Source organism: Vigna radiata, chromosome 8 (assembly GCF_000741045.1).
Source record: "Vigna radiata var. radiata cultivar VC1973A chromosome 8, Vradiata_ver6, whole genome shotgun sequence".
Classification (NCBI taxonomy): domain Eukaryota; kingdom Viridiplantae; phylum Streptophyta; class Magnoliopsida; order Fabales; family Fabaceae; genus Vigna; species Vigna radiata.
Genome location: NC_028358.1, coordinates 6,586,783 through 6,610,849, shown reverse-complemented (window position 1 = coordinate 6,610,849; position 24,067 = coordinate 6,586,783). Strand labels below are relative to the sequence as shown.

General features: G+C 35.8%; 2 protein-coding genes across 10 annotated transcripts; both read right to left on the bottom strand.

The window, feature by feature from the left end:
* Positions 1-172: 172 nt before the first annotated feature.
* On the bottom strand, positions 173-23,511 carry LOC106772423. Of its 9 annotated transcripts, none has more exons than XR_002669141.1 (8): positions 23,030-23,511; positions 22,865-22,949; positions 7,665-8,042; positions 7,284-7,589; positions 6,976-7,196; positions 6,654-6,758; positions 6,324-6,584; positions 6,155-6,240 (listed from the first exon to the last, which is right to left on the bottom strand). XR_002669141.1 is itself a non-coding variant. In XM_014658818.2 (7 exons), exons 3-7 carry the CDS (start codon positions 7,710-7,712, stop codon positions 6,494-6,496), a joined length of 771 nt encoding a protein of 256 aa, XP_014514304.2. In that variant the 5' UTR covers positions 7,713-8,042; positions 22,865-22,949; positions 23,030-23,511; the 3' UTR covers positions 6,270-6,493. The 9 variants fall into 9 exon arrangements, 3 of the variants coding, with proteins under 3 accessions (XP_022640745.1, XP_014514304.2, XP_022640746.1); XR_001376585.2 differs by having other exon boundaries at positions 6,324-6,419; XM_014658818.2 differs by lacking the exon at positions 6,155-6,240 and having other exon boundaries at positions 6,270-6,584.
* LOC106770146 (protein MAIN-LIKE 1-like) lies at positions 15,104-15,712 on the bottom strand. The gene has a single exon (XM_014655969.1). The coding sequence runs from the start codon at positions 15,710-15,712 to the stop codon at positions 15,104-15,106; it is 609 nt and encodes a 202-aa protein (XP_014511455.1).
* Positions 23,512-24,067: the final 556 nt, after the last annotated feature.

Below are 24,067 nucleotides of genomic sequence, written 5' to 3'. Positions count from 1 at the left end.
AGGGGCAGTTTCGGAAACTGCAAGGGAACCCATCCAATTCAAATTTTCATATTAAAAAAATTAAATCAAATGCAACCAATTACAACACGACACGTGGCGTTGTCAAAAGCGTTGTCAAAAACGCGTTGTTAGAATATCGGGATCCTATAAACAATGGTATAAAGGCATTCCACTCATTTCAATCATCTTGAGACCTGATGGGCATGGTTGGTTTGCTCGTCTTCAACAACGTTGAAGGAAGTAGAGGTCTGATGCCACAGTAAGCGATTACATAGGCCCTGTAAGCGCTTACCAGGAAGAAAAACCTGTTTTGTACCAAATCCTAAGCGCTGCTAACTGAGCCTTGCTGAGTGGCTCCCAAGTTTTGTCAACCATGCCATTCCACTCATTTCAATCATCTTGAGACCTGATGGGCATGGTTGGTTGGGTCCTCTTCAACAACATTGAAGGAAGTAGAGGTCTGATGCAGTGGTAAGCGATTACATACACCCTGTAATCGCTTACCAGGAAGGAAAATCAGTTTTGTACCAAATCCTCAGCGCTGCTAACTGTGCCTGGCTGAGTGGCTCCAAAGTGTTTGCAAGTGAGGCATTCCACTCATTTGAATCATCTTGAGACTTGATGGGCATGGTTGGTTGACTACTTTTCAACAACGTTGAAGGAAGTATAGGTCTGATGCAGCGGTAAGCGATTACATAGGCCCTGTAATCGCTTACCAGCAAGAAAAACCAGTTTTGTACCAAATCCTCAGCACTGCTAACTGTGCCTGGCTGAGTGGCTCCCAAGTTTTGTCAAGCATGCCATTACACTCATTTCAGTTAACAACTACAATTTCAAACTTATGACACCTTATTGTAGATGGAATTTTTTGCTTTAAACATTGGCAATTACATTGATATTAACGAATAACAATAACAGTACTCTAATGATTCATAACATGAGATGAAAATCAATCACAAGTAAAAGAAATAAATAAGTTCATAACATTAAAGATTGCCAATTACAATAACATAAAGATTGATCAACAGTTGGTAAAACACAAAGTTCCGAAGGTAAACAGGACATAACATTATGGAAATAATTCTAATCTAAGTAGGTGGTGGTTGATAAGCTTGATTGCGCAAGTTAATCAGTTCTTGCTCTACAACTCCGACACGATTTTCAATTCTTTCAAGTCTTTCGCCAACGAACATGCGTAGATCTTGTATTTCTTTGATCACTTCAGTGAATGTACCAGAAGAGCATTGTTCCGGATTTGGACATTGTTCTGTTTTTTCAGGTTCTTCATCACCTTCATCTGCTTCTTCATTGCCTTGTACATCTTCCACATTGCGAACAGGCTCCTTGTAAACCCAAATTCCTTCAGTATTTTTATGATAACCAAAAGTTTGTAGAACTTGTAAACCAATCCGTTGCCTTCTTTTAACTTGGGTAAAAGGATCACTTTCAGAGAGCACACCAAAGTGTTCCAGGAATATGGTAATTAGATGGGGATATGGTAGTTGGCCGTTGTCCCTTGTTTCCTTTTTCATCCTGTTTCGAATGAGATGCCCCCAGTTAATCTGAATAGAATTCATTAGTGCCCAAAGCAACAAAATGTCCTCCTCTATTGTTTGTGCAACATTTGTCGAACATGGAAGTAAAATTCGACAAATTACATAATGTAATATCCTTGTTTCGAACTTGAGCTTGCCGGCAGTTAATCTACCTTGTAAGTTTTCACCTTCTTTACAAAGGAATGCCTTAGCAGTAATAGAATTGTATTCCTCCTTCCAGTCATCAACAATAGTTCCTTCAAAGGGTACACCTACGGAGGGGATCAGAGTAAGTTTATGAAAAAGAGAAGGTTTGATTGTGATTTTCACCTTTTTGACCTCGGTTCGAATTACTCCCGAATCTGAAATGCGCATATTGCTATAGAAAACTCTGACTAATTCGGGGTAATAGTGCGTTCTGCAGGCGACAAATTCATTTAGCCCTGCTTTTGTTAACACGTCGAAGAATTCGAATTTACCAGGTTCCATAAATTCATCTGAAAGATACCGTCCTTCGAGGATTGGACGCTCAAAGAAATGAGCAGCGAATCTTTCATATTGTTCGTCGCTTGAGAAGAGATCATTACCTGCAACCCGTGGCGATAATGGAGGGGACACTGGTTCTGGAATAGTAGGCGTCGTTCTCGACGACGAAGCCTTCGTTGTCTTCTTTGCGCGAGGTGGCATTTTGGGTTATTAGGGTTTTCAGAGTGTGTTGGAAGTTAAATGGTTTTGGGGGTATTTGGGTTTTAAAGGAGTAATGTAGGTTACACTTGTATTTAATTGGAATGGGGTAGTGGGTGACAACAGTTCCTCCTTCCAATCATGGCATCGTGGGCTGAAACTGCAACATCATATTGAAATTTGGTCTGCAACTGCATAAAGAACTGTTAGGCCCATTATGGTAATCGATTACATTGTTGTTGTAATCGATTACCATCCAGTTTTAAATAATAAAAGTACATAATTTTTTCCATTGTCAAAAAAGTGATGGTCAGCACAAACTACACTCAATCCACTAATAAGCAAAAGTACTAGCATATCATGTAATAACAACATACTTCACATTTATATATTCTCAAAAGTGTTATGGACCGCAGATAGCAAGGACATAAATCCATTAGGAGCAACTTCAGATAGTTGGGATATCTGAATTGTTTGGGATGCATATTCCATGGCCTGGTGGGTTTGTGTGACATTACATGTTGTGGTTTCCTGAGTGTAGAAATTAACACGCATTACCAACACGTAACATAAGATAACAATATGTTTACTAATGATAATTATATGAAAACCAACATTTAATGCACTCACATTTGGTTGAGAAGGTGTTGTTGAAGAATTTTTTTAGTAGCCTTTGATTTCTTTTTACACCTACTTTCAACGGTTGATTTCAATCTGTTAGTTCTTGGTCGGCCTTTTCGCTTAACCGCGACGGGACTGCGAACTAGTACGTCACTACTTCCGCATGTATTGTAGGATGGAGTTTCTGTGACGGCATTCTCATACCTTAATTGTCCTCCCTCACTTACGATGTTATTTTTCAGGCATGAACTCAAACCAAACTTTTTAGCAAGACATTTCAAATCTTTTTCCAACTGATCAGTAGCACATTCAGATTCACATGCAGCCTCAGCCAGATTATAGAACTGTTGACACAAAGTTTGGTATCTTTGCATCTTGGGATCATGCTGTAAAGAACTATAAGCTGCTCTAATAAGTGTGTGCTTTCTTCGGATGTTTTTGCTCCAACGTCGAAGTACATATTTCGAGGGTACATTATGGACATCTTCCTGACCTAGAACCAATAGCGATTGCCTACATATAATGCTCTAAACTCAAAAAGTAGGCAGGAGCAAGTAATATCTTTTAAAACAGGATCGAATTGAACATGGTAATATTTTGGAGCACATTTTCCATCCCACATGCACTCTTCTTTGATTGTGTAGATGTTGAAAATACTTTCCTTCACCGTGTCTTTAATGAAACAATTCATCCTTGATCGAAACTCATTTTGTACTTCTTCAAATTTTTCATGTGTGTACTCAACTTGAAATTGTCTCTCAATTGGTGATTGAGACCCACATGCAACTGTTGTATTTAGAGAGGCAAAGTCAGCTTCTATTTCTTTTTGGGCCTTTACTTTTAGAGCATTATCGTATTGAATCACAAATTGTTGCAGTGTGGTAGTGAAATTAATAAAACCATCAAAGAAAGCATTCATTCTCTCGCTTCTTGGAGTAGTTGACATACCAGCCCAAAAGTGATTCTTCAAGTAACATGGAACCCATTTCCCTCTCTCTTCGTACAAATTACATAGCCAATCATTATTTTCCAAGCCATGTGTGGTAAGTAGTCGTTTCCAACCACTTTCAAAGTCAATTGCACTAACAGATTCATAGACAACCACTTTTATATCGCACTTGATTCCAACATAATTCTTATACCCTTGAAATTTTTCTCAAGTATTTTTTTCATTATGTTTTCACTGTCCACTTTTTCTTTTTCCGGTGCAATTCTTTTCTTTATTTATTATCCATTTCAATTTTAATTCCAACTTTCCTTTATTCTTTTTCAAAATTAATTGTTCTGCTACTTTTTAAACAATTTTGCACTGCAATCCTATATTGAATTTCATTCACGTCAGAGTTTCTTAAATTATTGTGGGTTTTTGTAGATTGAAGTTTTCTTTATTATTTTTTTTTACAGGAATTATGGGATAGTGTGATTTTTCTTCTAAATCAATGTGTCAACTGTTATAATGTTGTTTCATTAGAGTATTCTTTTCAAGTTAATGAACCATTCAACGTATGGGTGCAAATTTTCTCAATTAATAGCCATACTATCCTTTAGTTTATTTATGCTTTATTATGATGTAGGATTTTGTTTTTAATTCAACGTTGAATAGGATTGGTAAATAGTATATTATACTATATTATAGATTACGTCAAATGTCTAGTTCTTGTATATTATATAATAATGTAATTTTATACAAATTAATATATAATAGATATATAATAGTAAAGAAACGTTAACCATTTATTTAGTTAACTTAGTTTTGTTTAATATTATATTATAATATTAATATTAGAATTATTTATGTTTGGTACGTGATTAATATGTTGGTTGGCATAAAATTAAATTATATACTATCATAATAAAAGTAGCTTGTTTTGTTAGTAAGTATATATAAATTAAGAGATGATACAAATTATTTTCATAATTTAATTTGAGGGATTATTATGGCACTAGTAAAAAATAGGGTTTTCACAGTGCACATTATGTCATAGTTATCTAGGAACCGTAGCATAATGTTGCGCGGTGGCAATTTCGAAAATAAATCTAATTTATAGGTCGCGGTTGCCAGCAGAACCGCGACCTATTCCCAAGTCAACTTTCTACCTCTGACGCTACGTCAGAAGAAAAATAATTTGTTGGGGGAATAGACCACGGTTCTGCGAAGACCCGCGACCTATTCCCCAGAGATTTATTGTTCTTCTGATGTTGGCAGGAATTTCAGAAGTGGCAGGGGGATATGTCACGGTTGCTCTCAAAAACGCGGCCTATTCCCCCCTGCAACTTTTGAAATTCCCCCCTGGTCAGCTCCCGTAATAAATTGGCAGGGGAATAGGTTGCGGTTCACAGAGCGACTGCAGCATATTCCCCTGCCAATTTATTACAAGGGCTGACTTGGCAGGAAATTTGAGAAAACTTCAGAAGTTACAAGGGGAATAGGCAGCAGTTGTTCTGGGAACCGCGACCTATTCCCCTGCAACTTTTGACGTTCCCCAAAAGGCAGTTGTGAGCCAGTAGGGGGATTCGGAACGTTAGGGAATAGGCCGCGGTTTGGTGCTGAACCGCGGCATATAAGTTGAAAAAAATTTCAAAACTGCCATTTTGAATTATTTTTTTTAGGAGAATAGGTTGCGGTTATATAGTCAACTGCGGCCTATTCCCCTATATGACAACAGTTTCTTTTCTAACCACGGTAGTAACCTTTAAATAGGTTAAAAAAAAGTTGGGACAATTCTTCTTCCCCCACTAGTGCAGCGCAGGGAAACGACCGCGATTGTTTTTCCCTATACATCGTAGTCTACGAACCGTGGCATATACAGGCACGGTAAAAAGTCTGTGACTATAGGTCGCGGTTGCAACGGCAGTCAAAAGTTCTGGGAATAGACCGCGATTGCACAAGGAACCGCAGCCAAAACCCCATTTTCTTTTTAAAAAAATTGTTTCACTATAGGTCGCGATTCGAACCGCGGGAAAAGACCAGGAATAGACCGCGGTTCAAAAGACAATCGTGGCCAAAAGTCATTTAAAAAAAACGACAGACTTTCTACCGCGGGTTTGGTCACAACCGCGACATATGCTCCTACTTTATATTGCGGTTGTGGTAACAACCGCGGCATATTCTCCTGTAGTTTTCTAAAATAGCAGGTCTGTTTTTGTGATATCCACTATCACAAAAAACATACCTGCATATGAAATACATGTTCAAATTCAATTTCAACACATCAAACAAATGATCAAATGTATTTTAACATCATATAAAGTACAAAGTCTAATAAAATATAATCTAATAAAATAGAATGTTTAAATCTAATAACTAAGACTTATTATATAATATAATGAAATATTTTGCAACAACTTTCCTTATGAATGATATTGGCTTATCAGGAATTGGTGTAGTAGTCTTGAATCTCTGCACAAAACAATTGATATTAATAAGTGTATATGAATTCCAAATTTTGGAGAAAATCAAAATTTGTTAGATTTAAATATTACCGTTTCCCAGCCTCTTGTGATATGAGAACGAATAATATGGTTCATCCAATACATTACATAGTATCCGCACTCATATGACCCACTTTGTTTGTTACACTACAATATATCATCACAATTGTAAATAGTTAGTGAAAAACATTAAAACAAAACAACTATAAGAAACTATGGCTTTAACATATGTCAAACTTGAGAGAAATCCATGCAATCTTTCTAGTGTTTGTAATTGATCTCCCAACCATCATCATACTTGCTGGAATAGAACTATATATAAAAAAAGAGTTTTAGCATTCATTTATATAAAAAAGAAAGTCCAAACATTGAGGTTCTTACAAATCAACTAGTTGTCTGAGATTTGTGGGAGGAGGCCTGTGCAATGAGCAGAACCATAAAGCATAGCTCTCGTGCATAGAAATAACAAGAAGCTGCCAATGGTGCCTGAAATTCATAATAACTTAACTATTATATTTTAAAATCACATATGGAACTTTATTATGTTAACAAAGTTCACTTATCCGGATATATAAGGCAAAAATATATTTTCTTGCCGCTTGCAAAATTTCTTATGAGATTTGTTTTGATGTGATCAAAATCATTTGATTCGTGAATGGATTGGGGATCAATTTTCTATATAAATAATTGCTCATAGACTTACATCATCCATAGCTGAATAATTGTAATATTCAACTCTTGTGTTCCTGAAGCAAGCTCTTTGACATCTGAGCTATGAAGGTATAATGGGACCTCAGAGACTCTCCCAAATACATTAGAATAATATTCAACCTCCAAAGGCTTATCTTGAAGGATGTCAGCAAGTAGCTGTAATGAACCAAGAGGATCATCTTGGGATAGAGGAATCTTCTCTTGTGCTTGCGTCTGTTGTTACATGGAAAAATAAGATAAGTTTAGACATCAATAACATGTAAACTTTAAAATTGAGAAGTGTAAAGCAGAATTTCATACTAGGGGATCAAAAACTGAACCAATCAAATGTTTAGGCCAAGCGATAAAGGACTTGAATGCTTGTTCCACAGTGAAAATCTCATATGTGGACAGAGGAACTTCGGCATCTGGTATGATCATTTCGTCTACTGAGACCTTCACCTCATCCTCTGATAGCACCATATCATGGACAACAGTCGCTGCCTTAAACATTATTCCACGAGCTACCAGGACTATCTCGGTATCGTCTAAAATGTATAGCAGACAAGGACTAGCATCATCCATGTCATCCCCTGGGACGGCTGTGCTAAACAACTTCCTTTCCCGCTTCTCCCCATCAGAGTAAATGTTAGATTATACAAAAGATAAAAATAATTGCACATAAATGTTTATTAAGTTTACCTGTGGGAGGTACAAATGTTCCTGTACAGGAGATGGCATCGAGCGCATCCCATAGGTCTCAAACTACTGCTGGAACATGGAACTAAACTCACTAAACAACTTAGCCTTGAGCTCTGATCTAACCTTGTTTGTGATCTCGTCCGTAAGGTCGGCTCGAACCTTTTCGGTGATCTCTTGTGTTAGCCTTTCTCTTTGTTCTTCGTTGTATGCATATGAAGGCTGACGAGAAGAGCTCCCAAAATAATCTCGAATTCCTACTCCAGGACCAGTAGCACGTACATGTCCAGGGTGCTCAGGTCGTCCAATCGTAGTTGTAAGAATATCCTAGCGACCCTCTGGAGTGAATTGGCCTTGGGAGCTCTGCTCAACCAAGGAGTCCTGTAACATTACAAAACACCATTATTCTTTAAAAAGTTTAATGTACTATGTATAATGAAATTATTATAATTTTAGGAACAGTGATAACATACAATTCTTTCAGAAATTTCCCGTGTAGTGTTAGAAGAGTAGGTGCCTGATGGTCTCATACGAGCCAACTTCCATTTTTCATGTCTAGAAGGTGGAGAAGGAGGCTGAGGGGGGCTACCACCCTGAGATGGTGGTCTAGCATCTGCCTTTTGCTTGAGGATTTTCTCGTCAAGCTTCCTATACCTACCATGAGATAATAGGTGGGGGTTTTTGTTATGAGCACTTGTTCCTTGTGCTTTGCTTCTAATTTTCTGTCACATATGTTTAATTAATTAGTTCTATGATATATATTTGTTAATGAGGAATTGAAAAATATCAACTATACTAACCTGTTATTCCTCTGTTTTCCGACTCTTTACAAAGAGCCACCAAGTCTCCTCATCAATGGACTTATATGTACTTCATGGAGACTTATTTTTATGCTTTCCAAATATATATCTTGATGTCAACTTACTTTTAAAGTTTCTGAAGTTTTCAGCAACAGTTGACAAACACTTTTTCTAAGTGTTGCGACATTTGGAATGTCAAATGTCAGCTGGAATAAACATAATAATGTTGTATCAGTACAAAATTATCAATATAAACAAACTGTAATTCAAATGATATTAACTAACTTACCAATATATCGTTCCATATTAATGTTCCGATCAACCTCGGACACATGGTCAAAAGATGGAGTCAGAATACTAATCATGTCACGTGTCACTACTCCAAGGTATGATCGGAAGTCATCAGCATTGGGGCTAGTTGCCATACCCGTGATCACGTTCACATTCACTAGAGTTCTTTCACCACTATTCTTTCTGATCAAAAGTTGTTTCATCCTGGTGGGTCCTCTAGTGGATCTGATAGGGGGAGCCTCATCCCCTGAAGAATGTGGATGATCAGCCACATATCTGTCAAAATAAATAGCAACATGAAATACTAATAATAGACTTCTGTAATATGATATAATTTAACAAAACATGTAATAGTAATAATAGGAAATATATAAAAGGAAAACTTATGTGATATTAGTAAAATACTTATACAGAAATTGGAAATTCATACATAAAGATATGGATTCATCATATGTATATTCCCTCATAGTGATCTGACCGAATTACATGTAAATCATCATCAACTAGAGATTGGTCATCCAGATTTGTTGTAGTTTGAAATGAATGGTTGTCGGCAATATGAATATTAATCAGATTGTCTTCGTTAACTTCAATTTGTTTTTTGCCTTGAAGAGCGACATACCAATGGTCAGACGCAAGATCTTTGACATAAAAAACCTAAGATGCTTAATGTACCATGATAAGCGGTTCGTCTCGGTAACCCACCTTTCGAAAATCAACCAGTGTCATACCACTTTCATCTATTTTCACATCACTCTTATTGTCAAACCACTTACATTTGAACAATGGAACAAAAAACTTGGTGTAATCAACCTCCCATATCTCTTCTATTATATCATAATATCTCATTGATCCAAGTACAGGAGATTGATCTTTTGATGTGGAAAATTAAAGCGACTCATCTTCTAAATTGACTCCACTATTTTGTATTGTGCTTTTATCATCCAAAGTCTTCGTATAGAATGTGCAATTATTGACTTCATAACCTGTACAACACACGACATCAAACATTAAACCATTTGCAAGCCACAATAAAGTTTGAGAAGAATGTGGCTCTTTGTCAATTTCATATTTGAACCAAGACATAAATGTTTTGTTATGCTCCATCAACTGTCATTTCTCTGATTGTCTTAGATTTTTATTCTTAACAATGGCTTTGTGTGCTTCCAAAAAAGGGATCACCTCATCTGTGTTGTTCAATATATAAAGATGCGCTTGCAACAATTTTTCGCGATCTTTTGTCACCACATTCACACCTCAGATGCTTTTACTTGTAGAAAATTTATTCAACCATAATGTGCGAGGAACTCCTATTGGATTCGTTGATGTCATGAATCTCAACAAAACTCAATACTTTTTTCAGCAATATACCTTTCAATCATTGAACCTTTAGGACGATATGGATTTTTAACGTACCCTTTCAAAATCTTCATATAAAGCTCAATAGGATACATCCATCTTAAGTATACCAGTCCGCACAACTTGATTCTCTAACCAAATGAACAAGTAAATGTACCATGATGTCAAAAAAAGATGGAGGGAAAAACATCTCTAGTTGACACAAGATGATAACAATCTNGNNTTGAAGTTCATCTAACTTTGTAGGATCGATGGCTTTACTACATATTGACAAGAAAAATGAACACAACCTGTTTATGGTGTGCCTAACATTTTTGGGCAAAATTCCACGAATAGCCACCGGTAACACGATTGCCACGTCTTAATGCAACAATTGTTCAAATGTAAGTAGTTTGACAATAAGCATGGTGTGAAAATAGATGAAAGTGGTATGACACTGGTTGATTTTCGAAAGGTGGGTTACCAAGACGAACCGTTTATCATGGTACATCAAGCATCTCAGGTGTTTTATGTCAAAGATCTTGCGTCTGACCATTGGTATGTCGCTCTTCAAGGCAAAAAACAAATTGAAGTTAGCGAAGACAATCTGATTAATATTCATATTGTTGACAACCATTCATTTCAAACTACAACAAATNTGGATGACCAATCTCTAGTTGACGACGATGTACATGCAATTCGGTCAGATCATGATGAGGGAATATACATATGATGAATCCATATATTTATGTATGAATTTCCAATATTTGTATAAGTATTTTACTAATACCATCTAAGTTTTCCTTTTATATATTTCCTATTATTACTATTACATGTTTTGTTAAATTATATGATATTACATAAGTCTTTTATTAATATTTCATGTTGCTATTTATTTTGACAGATATATGGCTGATCATCCACATTCTTCAGGGGATTAGGCTCCCCCTACCAGATCCACTAGAGGACCCACCAGGATGAAACAACTTTTGATCAGAAAGAATAGTGGTGAAAGAACTCCAGTGAATGTGAACGTGATCACGGGTGTGGCAACTGGCCCCAATGCTGATGACTTCCGATCATACCTTGGAGTAGTGGCACGTGACAAGATTAGTATTCTGACTCCATCTTTTGACCATATGTCCGAGGTTGATCGGAACATTATATGGAACGATATATTGGTAAGTTAGTTAATATCATTTGAATTATAGTTTGTTTATATTGATAATTTTGTACTGATACAACTTTATTATGTTTATTTCAGCTGACATTTGACATTCCAAATGTCGCAACACTTAGAAATAAGTGTTTGTCAACTGTTGCTGAAAACTTCAAAAACTTTAAAAGTAAGTTGACATCAAGATATATCTTTGGAAAGCATAAAAATAAGTCTCCATGTAGTACATATAAGTCCATTGATGAGGAGACTTGACGGCTCTTTGTAGAGAGTCGGAAAACAGAGGAATGACAGGTTAGTATAGTTGATATTGTTCAATTCCTCATTAACAAATATATATATATCATATGAACTAATTAATTAAACATATGTGACAGGCAATTAGAAGCAAAGCACAAGGAACAAGTGCTCATAACTAAACCCCCACCTATTATCTCGTGGTGGGTATAGGAAGCTTGAGGAGAAAATCCTCAAGCAAAAGGCAGATGCTAGACCACCATCTCAGGGTGGTAGCCCCCCTTAACCTCCTTCTCCATCTTCTAGACATGAAAAATGGAAGTTGGCTCGTATTATACCATCAGGCACCTACTCTTCTGACACTGCACGGGAAATTTCTGAAAAAATTGTAAGTTATCATTGTTCCTAAAATAATAATAATTTCATTATACATACTACATTGAACTTTTTAAAGAATAATGGTGTTTTGTAATGTTACAGGACTCCTTGGTTGAGCAGAGCTCCCAAGGTCAATTCACTCCAGAGGGTCGCTAGGATATTCTTACAGCTGCGATTGGACGACCTGAGCACCCTGGACGTGTACGTGCTGCTGGTCCTGGAGTAGGAATTCGAGATTATTTTGGGAGCTCTTCTTGGCAGCCTTCATATGCATACAACAAAGAACAAAGATTAAGGCTGACACAAGAGATCACAAAAAAGGTTCGAGCCGACCTTACGGACGAGATCACAAACAAGGTTAGATCAGAGCTCAGGGCTGAATTGTTTAGTGAGTTCAGCTCCATGTTCCAGCAGCAGTTTGAGACCTATGGCATGCGCCCGATGCCATCTCCTGTACAGGAACAGGAACATGTTGTGCCTCCCACAGGTAAACTTAATAAACATTTATGTGCAATTATTTCTATCTTTTGTATAATCTAACATTTACTCTGACAGGGAGAAGCGGGAAAGGAAGTTGTTCAACACCAGCCGTCCCAGGGGATGACATGGACGATGCTAGTCCATGTCTGCTATACATTTTAGGCGATACCGAGACGGTCCTGGTAGCTCGTGGAACAGTGTTTAAGGCAGCGACTGTTGTTCATGGTATGATGCTATCAGAGGATGAGGTGAAGGTCTTAGTAGACGAAATGATCATACCAGATGTCGAAGTTCCTCTGTCCACAGATGAGATTGTCATTGTAGAACAAGCATTCAAGTCCTTTATCGCTTGGCCTAAACATTTGATTGGTTTAGTTTCTGACCTCCCTGGATGGAATTCTTCTTTACACTTGTCAATTTTAAAGTTTACATGTTATTGATGTCAAAACTTATCTTATTTTTCCATGTAACAACAGACGCAAGCACAAGAGAAGATTCCTTTATCTGAGGATGATCCTCTTGGTTCATTGCAGCTACTTGCTTACATCCTTAGAGATAAGCCTTTGGAGGTTGAATATGATTCTAATGTATTTGAGAGAGTCTCTGAGGTCCCACTATACCTTCATGGCTCAGATGTCAGAGAGCTTGCTTCAGGAACACAAGAGTTGAATATTACAATTATTCATCTATGGATGATGTAAGTCTATGAGCAATTATTTATATAGAAAATTGATTTGTATATCAAGTATTCTTATATCAAAGGTAACTTTTGATTTCACGTATTTGTGTGGGACCAGTAACAAGTTGGGGAACTCTGATGATTATGGATTCATTGATCCCCAATCCATTCACGAATCAAATGATTTTGATCACATCAACAAAAATCTCATAAGAAATTTTGCAAGCGGCAAGAAAATATATTTTTTGCCTTATATCCGGGTAAGTGAACTTTGTTAGCATAATAAAGTTCCATATGTGATTTTAAAATATAATAGTTAAGTTATTATGAATTTCATGCGCCATTGGCAGCTTCTTGTTATTTCTATGCACGAGAGTTATGCTTTATGGTTCTGCTCATTGCACAGGCCTCCTCCCACAAATCTCAGATAACTAGTTGATTGGTAAGAACCTCAATGTTTGGACTTTCTTTTTATATAAATGAATGCTAAAACTCTTTTTTTGTTTATATATAGTTCTATTCCAGCAAGTATGATGATGGTTGGGAGATCAATTACAAACACTAGAAAGATTACATGGATTTCTCTCAAGGTTTGACATATGCTAAAGTCATAGTTTCTTATAGTTGTTTTGTTTTAATGTTTTTCACTAACTATTTACAACTGTGATGATATATTGTAGTGTAACAGACAGAGTGGGTCATATGAGTGCAGATACTATGTAATGTATTGGATGACCCATATTATTCGTTCTCATATCACAAGAGGCTGGGAAACGGTAATATTTAAATCTAACAAATTTTGATTTTCTCCAAAATTTGGAATTCATATACACTTATTAATATCAATTGTTTTGTGCAGAGATTCAAGACTACTATACCGATTCCTGAGAAGCCAATTTCATTCCTAAGGAAAGCTGCTACAAAATATTTCATTAGATTATATAATAAGTCATAGTTATTAGATTTGAGCATTCTATTTTATTATATTGTATTTTAAAAGACTTTTTACTTTATATGATGTTAAAATACATTTGAACATTTGTTTGATGTGTTGAAATTGAATTTGAACATGTATTTCTTATGCAGGTCTATTTTTGCAGTAGTGGATATCACAAAAACAAACCTGCTATTTTAAAAAACTGCAGGAGAATATGTCGCGGTTGTGACCAAACCCGCGGTAAAAAGTCTGTCGTTTTTTTATTTTCTTTTTTTAAATGACTTTTGGTTGCGGTTGTCTCTTGAACCGTGGTCTATTCCTGGTCTTAATAGTGGAACAATTTTTTTTTTTAAAAAAAATGGGGTTTTGGCTGCGGTTCCTTGTGCAACCGCGGTTTATTCCCATAACTGTTGACCGCAGTTGCAACCGCGGCCTATAGTCACAAACTTTTTACCGTGCCTATATATGTCGCGGTTCGTAAACCGCGACGTATAGGGAAAAACAACCGCAGTCATTTCCCTGCACTGCACTAGTGTGGATATAAAATAAATAATAAAAGTTGAATATTTTTATAAAAGTCATAGTAAATTTTATGTCTTTGTGGTGATTTAATTGAAGTCATAATATTTTAAGATGTTATGGTGTTATATATGAAGTCATAATATTTCATACGGTCGATAAACGTTTTGTGATGAAGAAGAGTGTTGGTTTGCAGACGGTGGAATCCTTATCGAGGTTACAAAATAAAGAGGACCTACACTAAATGTTGAAGGACTTGCGCTGAACGGTGTTGATGGTGGAAAATAACCGTAAGAGCTTCCAACTTGAGGATACGATGATGTCGGTGAGATGTGTTGTTGGAAGCTTAGATACGGAGATGGAGATGGATAGTGCGGTCGAAAGAAGACCTTTGTGGGTCATTGTACAATGGTGATGAACGATATGCAGGTGGTGGTTGAAACTGTTGTTGAGGGATACATGTAATTTTTTCCCATGCCCAACAATGTAACAATATCATGCACCCTTCGATATTGTCTTGATCGACCCTTGTACTATGATCGAGGGCCCACAAGCAAGAAAACACTACAAATGCCCAGCTATAGTTTGAGACGTTCTCCAAGTCAGCTAAAAGGGCAGATACATCAAATGAACCATACTTGCAGATGTATCTGACATTATTATGCTCCCAATTATCATCAACATATACGCTCTAACGTATTGCTGAATAACCTCATCAGTGGCATCATGAGGCAACTGACGAAATATATTATTCATCCTAGTTAATTTAATTATGTTGCCTTTGGCATTGTTCTCTTGAGGAACATCTCCTAGTAGTTGTTGACAAAAAAATACAAGAGAACCACTGCTGATGTTAGTGACAACATGACCTTCAATCGGAAGCCCGATTTGTAATGCAATGTCTTCCAGTGTTATAGTACTTTCCCCAAGAGGCAAGTGGAAAGTATGAGTCTCCATTCTCCACCTCTCAACCAAAGTAGTCACTAGCAGGTGATTTATTTTCATAATTGAAACTTTCAAAATATAGTCAAACTCTGTTGCTTTCAGTATATTCATGACTCTTTGATCGAGTTCGTTGACATGTTTAGCTATCCAGATTGCATGTCTTCTTGTTCGAAGAACTCTTTTAGTGCTCTCCCAAATTGCATTCGCAATGTGTTTGTCTTGAAGATGTAGAAGTGACATATCAATGGGAAGATGACGTGCGAAAGCCATAAAAATATTTTTTTTTTCGACTTCGATGTAAAAGAAATGAATAGAACTAAATTGCACTGTAATAGAAGAAAGAAAACAAAATGAGAATACAATGTTTCTCAGCTTTACCCAACATATATTATTTTTCTATGATACACAACCCTTTCAACCATTCCCTCCACCAATTTATTGAGATTCAGCATTGATGCCCATACCCACTTTCACGTGCTTAAAAAGATTGGATGCAGAGAAGGAATCAAAATGGGTTGGTGCAACGTGAAGAATCAATAATGGTTAGGAAAAAACAAATGACACCATGAATGTTTTAATCGTGTTTGGTGTAGACGTAAAGAGAGGCGTGCATAGTGAATAGGAAGGCATGCAGAGTGAATAGGAAGGTTAAAAAAAGTTTATGACTAGTTCAAAGTACATGAAAATTTATATATATTACCTTAATTAATATTTAAAGTACTAGATTATTTATATTAAAATGTTTATAATAGGTAGGACGAATTTGAAGTTGAGACCCTTTCTAACCTTTTTAAAAAGGTAGCACGAATTTTAACATTCTCTCTCTTTCGAGGGATCAAAAGAGGTATTAAACCAATTTTTTTAGAATTAAAAACCTAATTTAGTAAATAAAAATGATTTTAAAAGAATAAAAAAAATGGAAAAAGTGAAATTATGGAGGGGAGGGGGGTGCACGACTTCATCTATTGAAGTCGTCTACCCCTACAATTTCACTTTTTTTCATTTTTTATTTTTTTAAATCATTTTTATATACTAAAATTACTTTTTTATTTAACATAATTTGAAAAAAATTGAAAAAAATTAAAAAAAATTATAAATATTTCATTTTAATTGAAATAAATTAATTAGAACAATCAACCTATTATTAAAATTTTAATATAAATAATCTACTACTTTATATATTAATTAAGGTAATATATATTGATTTCCATGTACTTGAAACTATTTATAAACTGTTTTTTTAGCCTTCCTATTCACTCTGCATGTCTTCCTATTCACTTTGCACGACTCTCTTCACGTATGCACCAAACACTGTTGAAGCATTCATGGTGTCATTTGTTTTTTCCTAACCATTATTGATTCTTCACGCTGCACCAACCAATTTTGATTCCTTCTATGCATCCAATCTTTTCAAGCACGTGAAAATGGGTATGGGCATCAATGCTGAGTCTCAATAAATTGTTGGAGGGAATGGTTGAAAGTGTTGTGCATCATAGAAAAATAATATACGTTGGGCAAAGCTGAGAAGCATTGTATTCTCATTTTGTTTTCTTTGTTCTATCACGGTGCAATTTAGTTCTATTCATTTCTTTTACATCGAAGTCGAAAAAAAATATTCTAATGACTTTCGCACGTCATCTTCCCGTCGATATGTCACTTCTACGTCTTCAAGACAAACACATTGTGAAGGCAATTTGGGAAGGCACTGAAAGAGTTCTTCGACCAAGAAGACATGCAATCTGGATAGCTAAACATGTCAACGAACTCGATCAATAATCATGAATATACTACAAGCAGCAGGATTTGGCCATATTTTGAAAGTTTCAAATATGAAAATAAAACATCTGCTAGTGAATACTTTGATTGAGAGGTGGAGAATGGAGACTCATAATTTCCACTCGCCTCTTGGGGAAACTACTATAACACTGGAAGACGTTGCATTACAAATCGGGCTTCCGATTGAAGGTCATGTTGTCATTGGCATCAGTAGTGGTTCTCTTATATTTTTTTTTGCCAACAACTATTAGGAGATGTTCCTCCAGAGAACAATGTCAGAGACAACATAATTAAATTGTCTTGGCTGAATAATACATTTCGCCAGTTGCCTTACGATGCCACTAATGAGGTTATTCAACAATACATTAGAGCGTTTATGTTGATGATAATTGGGATCATAATAATGTAAGATACATCTGCAAGTATGGTTCATTTGATGTATTTGCCCCTTTTAGATGACTTGTAGAACGTCTCAAACTATAGTTGGGCATCTGCAGTGCTTTCTTGCTTGTATCGTGCCCTCGATCATGGTATAAGGGTCGATCAAGACAATATTGAAGGGTGCATGATATTGTTACAGTGCTGGGCATGGGAAAGAATGACATGTATTTCTCCACAAATACATGAAGTCACTTCGAAAGACATTTCTACCAGTGTTGTTTTTCGTTGGCAAAATATGGTGTCGAACAACGCAGTTAATATTCCATGACACCACAACTCTACAACAATTTCGTCAAAATTTGGACGACCTCTCACCTAGACAAGTATTGAACACTTCGTATATGTATGTGTTGTCTTTTGGAATAAATGTATAAATTGTATTGTAACCAATAATTTCAATATTTCAGTTCTTATGGACTTCATACAAATGTGATTATATTCGTCAGATGATTCAAGTCGAACTATCCCTCACTTGTAGGGCAGTTGTACCTCTCATATGCTTCTCTATTGTAGAATACCAACAACCGGAGCGTGTCATACGTCAATTTGGATTTCGAAAGACTGCCCCATAAACATCAATGAATATAGATGATGTACATAAACAGGATATGAGAGGACGCACAGATTGGAATTGGCAAGAACACCATCAACAGTGGATTGCATTATGGAATGACCTTCACAATCGTGTATTTAACGGTATTCCATTCAACATAAATGGTCACTTGCACGAAGAATCCGAGTTCATGCAATGGTATATAAGTCATACCATTTGCTATGTTGCTCCCATTGAAGAGTCAACGTTCGAAGAGGTACAACAATATTTTGATATTTTTAATTTATGTATGTTTGTTTTTTCCTACCAACCTAACCTAAACATTGTATTCAACAGTATGACACGGATCCTCAACAACAGTTTCAACCACCACCTGCACACCGTTCATCACCATCGTACCATGACCCACAAAGGTCTTCTTTTGACCACCTACACTATCCATCTCCATCTCTGTATCCAAGCTTCCCACAACACATCCCACTGACATCATCATATCCTCAAGTTGGAAGCTCTTACGGTTATTTTCCACCATCAACATCGTTCAATGCAGGTCCTTCAACATTTAGTGTGGGTCCTTCGCATTATTTTGGAACCTCGACAATGATTCCACCGTTTGCATACCAACACGCTACTTCATCATAAAACGTTTATCAATTGTTCGTAGATTTCCAATATCAAGAACAGTCAATTGAAACTCAACACAGTGATGAAGACAGAGACACACAGACTCCCCACCACAACAACAAAGACGAGGTCAACAGCAACGAAGAAGACCAACTTGTGGGACTAGAGGACATAGATAAATATTAACTAAAATTGTATTTCATTATCTACTTTGAATATTGAATAAATTATAAAAAAAAATATCCCATATGAATATTTTGTCCTTTTCAACTCATTTTCAACAATTAGACGACACTTCACATATTGCCACTATAAATACAAGGAAACATCTTGTAGTTTTGCACATAACCTTAGGACATAGCTTCCTCCTACTTCTTATTTCTTCTGAAGTCATATCCTCATTCCCATTCAATTTCAACTCATTTGAAACTTCATCCCCTAGAAAACATGAACACATACGATAATGAAGTTTTTGGCATGAACACCACAGCCACAAAAAACCTATTTAACCCATACCTTGTTATCTTATTTCAAGACGACGAAATTAGGAATGGTGATCATGGGGTCGAATTTATATGTCAGCATCCAAAATTGTTTCGCATCCCATATTGCACCCACAAACTCCTTAAGGAAAATGTTTACATAACATCTAACAAACCAACTAACACACCCATCAACAAGTTGTACTTCCGCTGACCCACAATTCATGGTGATCAAACAATCTCATACGAAGCATTTAAGCTACGCTCAGACGAATATGTGACACAAATGATAACATGTAAGTCTCACTTTCCCATTAACGTAGTCATGGAAATTTATGTTACATGGGTAAGATCTCCGAACCAAATCATGGCTCTTATGATTTCAACAAATGCATCATCTTCATCTACGACACCCAAAACTGACACTCTGAACTCACCGACAATAATCTATTTCAGAGGTCCATTAAAAGGCGTTGGAATCATTGAAAGTCGGTCTTGGTATGGGCTCAAATTTCGATCAGATGCAAAAGTCAACACCTCAATCAATCACAATATATCATTCAATGAACTCCAAACTCAAATAAGTGAAATTGTCCAGTGTGGAGTCAAAAAAGTTGTCACTTATATTGATTATTGTCGTCCAATAAAGGTACGTAACAACCACCTCATTCATGATCCAGCTTCCATAAAATGTGATAATGATATTGCATAGATGATTAGACATTGGCAAAAAGCACAAATTATTGACAAATCTGTGAAACATCCAAACACGTCTCGATATATTGAAATTTTCATCCAAACAATAGATATATGTCCTCCAACTCAAGCTGAGCACTACAAGGATATCAAATATTGGATATACACAGACGAACATGGACAAACACGAAGAAGATTCATATATCCATATTCATAATAATTTGTAATGAATAGGACTCTTTATATTGTTTGAAACTGTTTAAAACTCTTTAAGACTTGAACTTGGATGACTGTAATAATAATTTTTTATGTTTTGTAATAATTTTTAAGTTATAAATGAAGTTCTCCTTTCATATATTTCTAATTACTGCTACAAATTTTTTATTATTATTTTATATGTGAATAGTGTATATAAATTTAAATGCAAATTGTGAAATTAATATTTCTATACAGATATTTTAATTTTTATCTCAAATGATACAAAAAATAACAATTATAAACATAATTTATATTCTGCAATCAATTAAACTACAACAAAAATAACAAACAAATGTACTTTTAAACCAAAACTTCGTGGTAATCGCTTACAGGGTCTCTATAATCGATTACCAAAGCCTCTGGTAAGCAATTACAGGGTTTTTGGTAATCCATTACCAGAGCTTCTAGTAATCCATTACAAAAACCCTGTAATCGCTTACTAGAGGCTCTGGTAATCGATTACAGAAACCCTGTAATCAATTACCAGCAAAACCCTACCCTATAAATTCAACTTTTTCTCTCTCCTCACACACACCCACCCTTCCCACTCGCAGACCAGTGCCTCTCCTCCATTACAGCACCTCCCAAAGCTTAAAAACCACACCTTCTCCTACTCTTTTCACTTCTAAACAACATTTTGCCATTCTCCTTTGAATTCTCTTCAATTTGCACCGATTGGAATCTAAAATGGCAGAATCTTCAAAGAGGCACAGGATTAGGGGCTCATCTTCTACAGCTACAAGACATCGCCGCCGTCAACCTTCACCAACTCAAGCAGACAAAAATCTTCAGCTTTCGACCCCTGCACTATCCGAAAGGTATTTCTTACTTTTCTATGATCGTCAGGTCATTGACCCAAAATACCTTGACGAAGGATATTTCAACAATCAAGGTTTTGAATTTTTCCACATGTTGACAAATCTAGGCTTGACTAATTTTGTCTATGATGCTACATACTACTACCTTGGTTTAGTACGTTTTTTTTATAGTAACCTCAAATTTTCTTATAATGGAACCATTAAGAGTGAGGTAAAAAAATGTGAAAATGATTATCAAACCCAGCCTATTGACTTCCATAGCCAACCTCCCCTTTGTTGGCTTGAATTTTGAAGGTAAATTAGTCGATGAATGGGAGGATGAATACAGTTTGGACGTAGCAAGAGACTTGATTTCTTTACCATACAAACCTCGTATCGGTAGAATTCTAGCCAGATCTGTGATAGTTGAGGCTAGAATATTAGATTATATTATATGTCGTATTTTGTTTCCATGTGTTTCTAACTATGCACAGGCTAGCGAGGAAGATCTACTCTTAATGTGGATTATAATGAGGACAAAGCAGATAAATTGGGGCCATCTCATCCGACATAGGATGAAGAAGGCTTTGAGGCCAAACGCTCCTTTACTGTATCCACTTTTGGTCACCCGGATCCTACAACATTTTGAAGTTCCATTGGATGATGAAATACCTAGCCCATAGAACAAGCAAATGACAATAGGGTCAGTAGTGATAGACTCCTTTGGATTTAAAAAAAAAAAACACTGACAACAAATGGGTTCAAAAAAATTATCCTCCTCATGAAGGCCATAATGAAGAACGTCCCCAACAACAACCACCACCACCCTTTCTTGAACAACAAACTTCTTCATTTGATAACGTCATGAGGGGGATCACTAATCTACGAACATTTTTTTGGGGACAGCTTCAATACTATGAATGAAAGCATGAATGCAAGATTTGAATAACTGGTGTTGAACATGAGTGACCGCTTTGATACAATTGATGCTCGAGGTGAACATCAAGTGCACAACATTGTGTATCTGTGTCGTCATTTTGGTACACATGGTGGATCTTCTTCCTAAATACATTTCAATTTTATTGTACTTTCGTCTTTTTTAATTTTTAGCTTTTTACTTCTGTAATACATTTTCAATTCAATAAAATAGTTCAAATTTCATTTATGAGTTTGCCTTATACTTTCCATTTGTATTTACATTAAAAAAATTACTCTTCCTAAACATAACAATACATCACAATGTCATCAACAACCATGTGCTTACAAAAATTAAAATAATTACACATAAATAACCTCTAATGATGCTCTAGAAAAAAAAAATCATTCAAACACCTAAACACTCTGATAATCGATTACCAGTATGTTCAGTGGGCAAAAACTCCTTAGCAATCAATCATGGTATAATCGATTACCAAAGTCATATTTGCCTATAAAAGTGAAGTCGTGTAAAGGGACAAGACTTCAGCACATTGTAAGATAATCGATTACAACAACATGAAGTCTTTTTTTAGTATACGACTTCAATAATAATCAAATAAACTGTGTAAAGTTGTGCAAGAAGGCACAATTTCTTCGTTGGAAGTTGTGTGAACCCCTATGACTTTTCTTTGACAAAAAATTTGGCTATTTTCGTAATATCGGAGGAAAATTTACCTGATACAAAAACCTCAAATTTGCATATATTCGTATAAAAACCCATTTTTGCGGGTAAAAAAACCTAATGATTGTTAAGTAAGAACACATGCAATGGTTTTATCTTATAGAAACTAACATAAGAAGATTTTGTAAAGGTTACCTGATTTGTGGCTCAGTTGTCCAAGATCCAGTTACCTTTCGACGTATGTGACTTAGCGGACTCACCCGTTTGCATTTAATTCACTCTGCTTTGAGCGTTAACACTTCGTGTAAGTTTCATTAACTGATCGATCTATTGAAGGGCAGAGGAATTAGAAACTTGTACCTTCGTTTTAAGGTGTCTTGATCTCCTTGCGAGAAGCGTTCTTTCAATTCTACCGTCGAGAAACTTCAGTTTGTTGTTGAAGAGAAGGGCTCGCTTCATCCCTCTGCACCAAGAGTGATAGTTTCCTCCATCAAGAGGAGGAGTAACACGGATCATCTCTGGATTCTCTCCAGAGTGGCTTCAATGGCCATGGTAGAACCAAGAAAGAAGCAAGAAAGAGGTGGGAAGAAAGGGAAAAATCATAGTAGGTGCAGAAGAACGGAAACTACCCCCCTCTGATACATATAATGATTTATGGCACGTCATGATGCAATAATAGGAATCTTGACCCAAGTCAAAAGCTTCTAAACAGTATTTACAGGAAAAGAGAAGGGAGGAAAAAGGACACCACGTGAATGATACGTCCAAAATCTATTATAAACATTGATGGGAGATTGAATTTATAGGTTTTAGTACCAAATTGTTCGATTTATTTATCCAAATTCTCTCGCTGAAGATAGTCAAAATTATACGACGTAATTTGCAAGTTTTTAGTTCATATTTTCTTCTTTTTTTTTCCTTCTTTTATGTTTGGTATCGTTAAATATTCAATTATGAGAACAATTCTCATATAGCACAAAGCATGATTTTTGTAATTTTATGTGCCTAAAATATAAAACTATGAAACTAATGCTTGCATACTCTTTTTGCGTTTAATATTTTATAATCTAACTCTCTGTTTTGTTGCATAAATTTCATGAGATGTTTTTTAAGTTGAATTATACATTATGCTTTTATTTTAAGTGTAAAATTTAGTTCAATCTCTTGTATTTTAATATTCCAATTTATTTATTTATTATTTTAAATTAATCAAAATGGTTCTTCTAAACACTAATTATTGTTTATAAGATCATGATACTTAAAAAAATATAAACAAATTTATGGCAGTTTAAAATTGTAAGAAAAAACGCTTTAAACTTTTCCAATTTTCTCTCTTTTTGCAACCAATGACCAGTGCATATAGTAATAAATTAAAAAAAAAAAAAAACAGGAGTTTAA

Coding starts and splice junctions, on each gene's coding strand:
- LOC106772423 (XM_022785024.1), bottom strand. CDS start 2,222: ATGCCACCTCGCGCAAAGAAGACAACGAAGGCTTCGTCGTCGAGAACG.
- LOC106770146 (XM_014655969.1), bottom strand. CDS start 15,712: ATGGCTTTCGCACGTCATCTTCCCATTGATATGTCACTTCTACATCTT.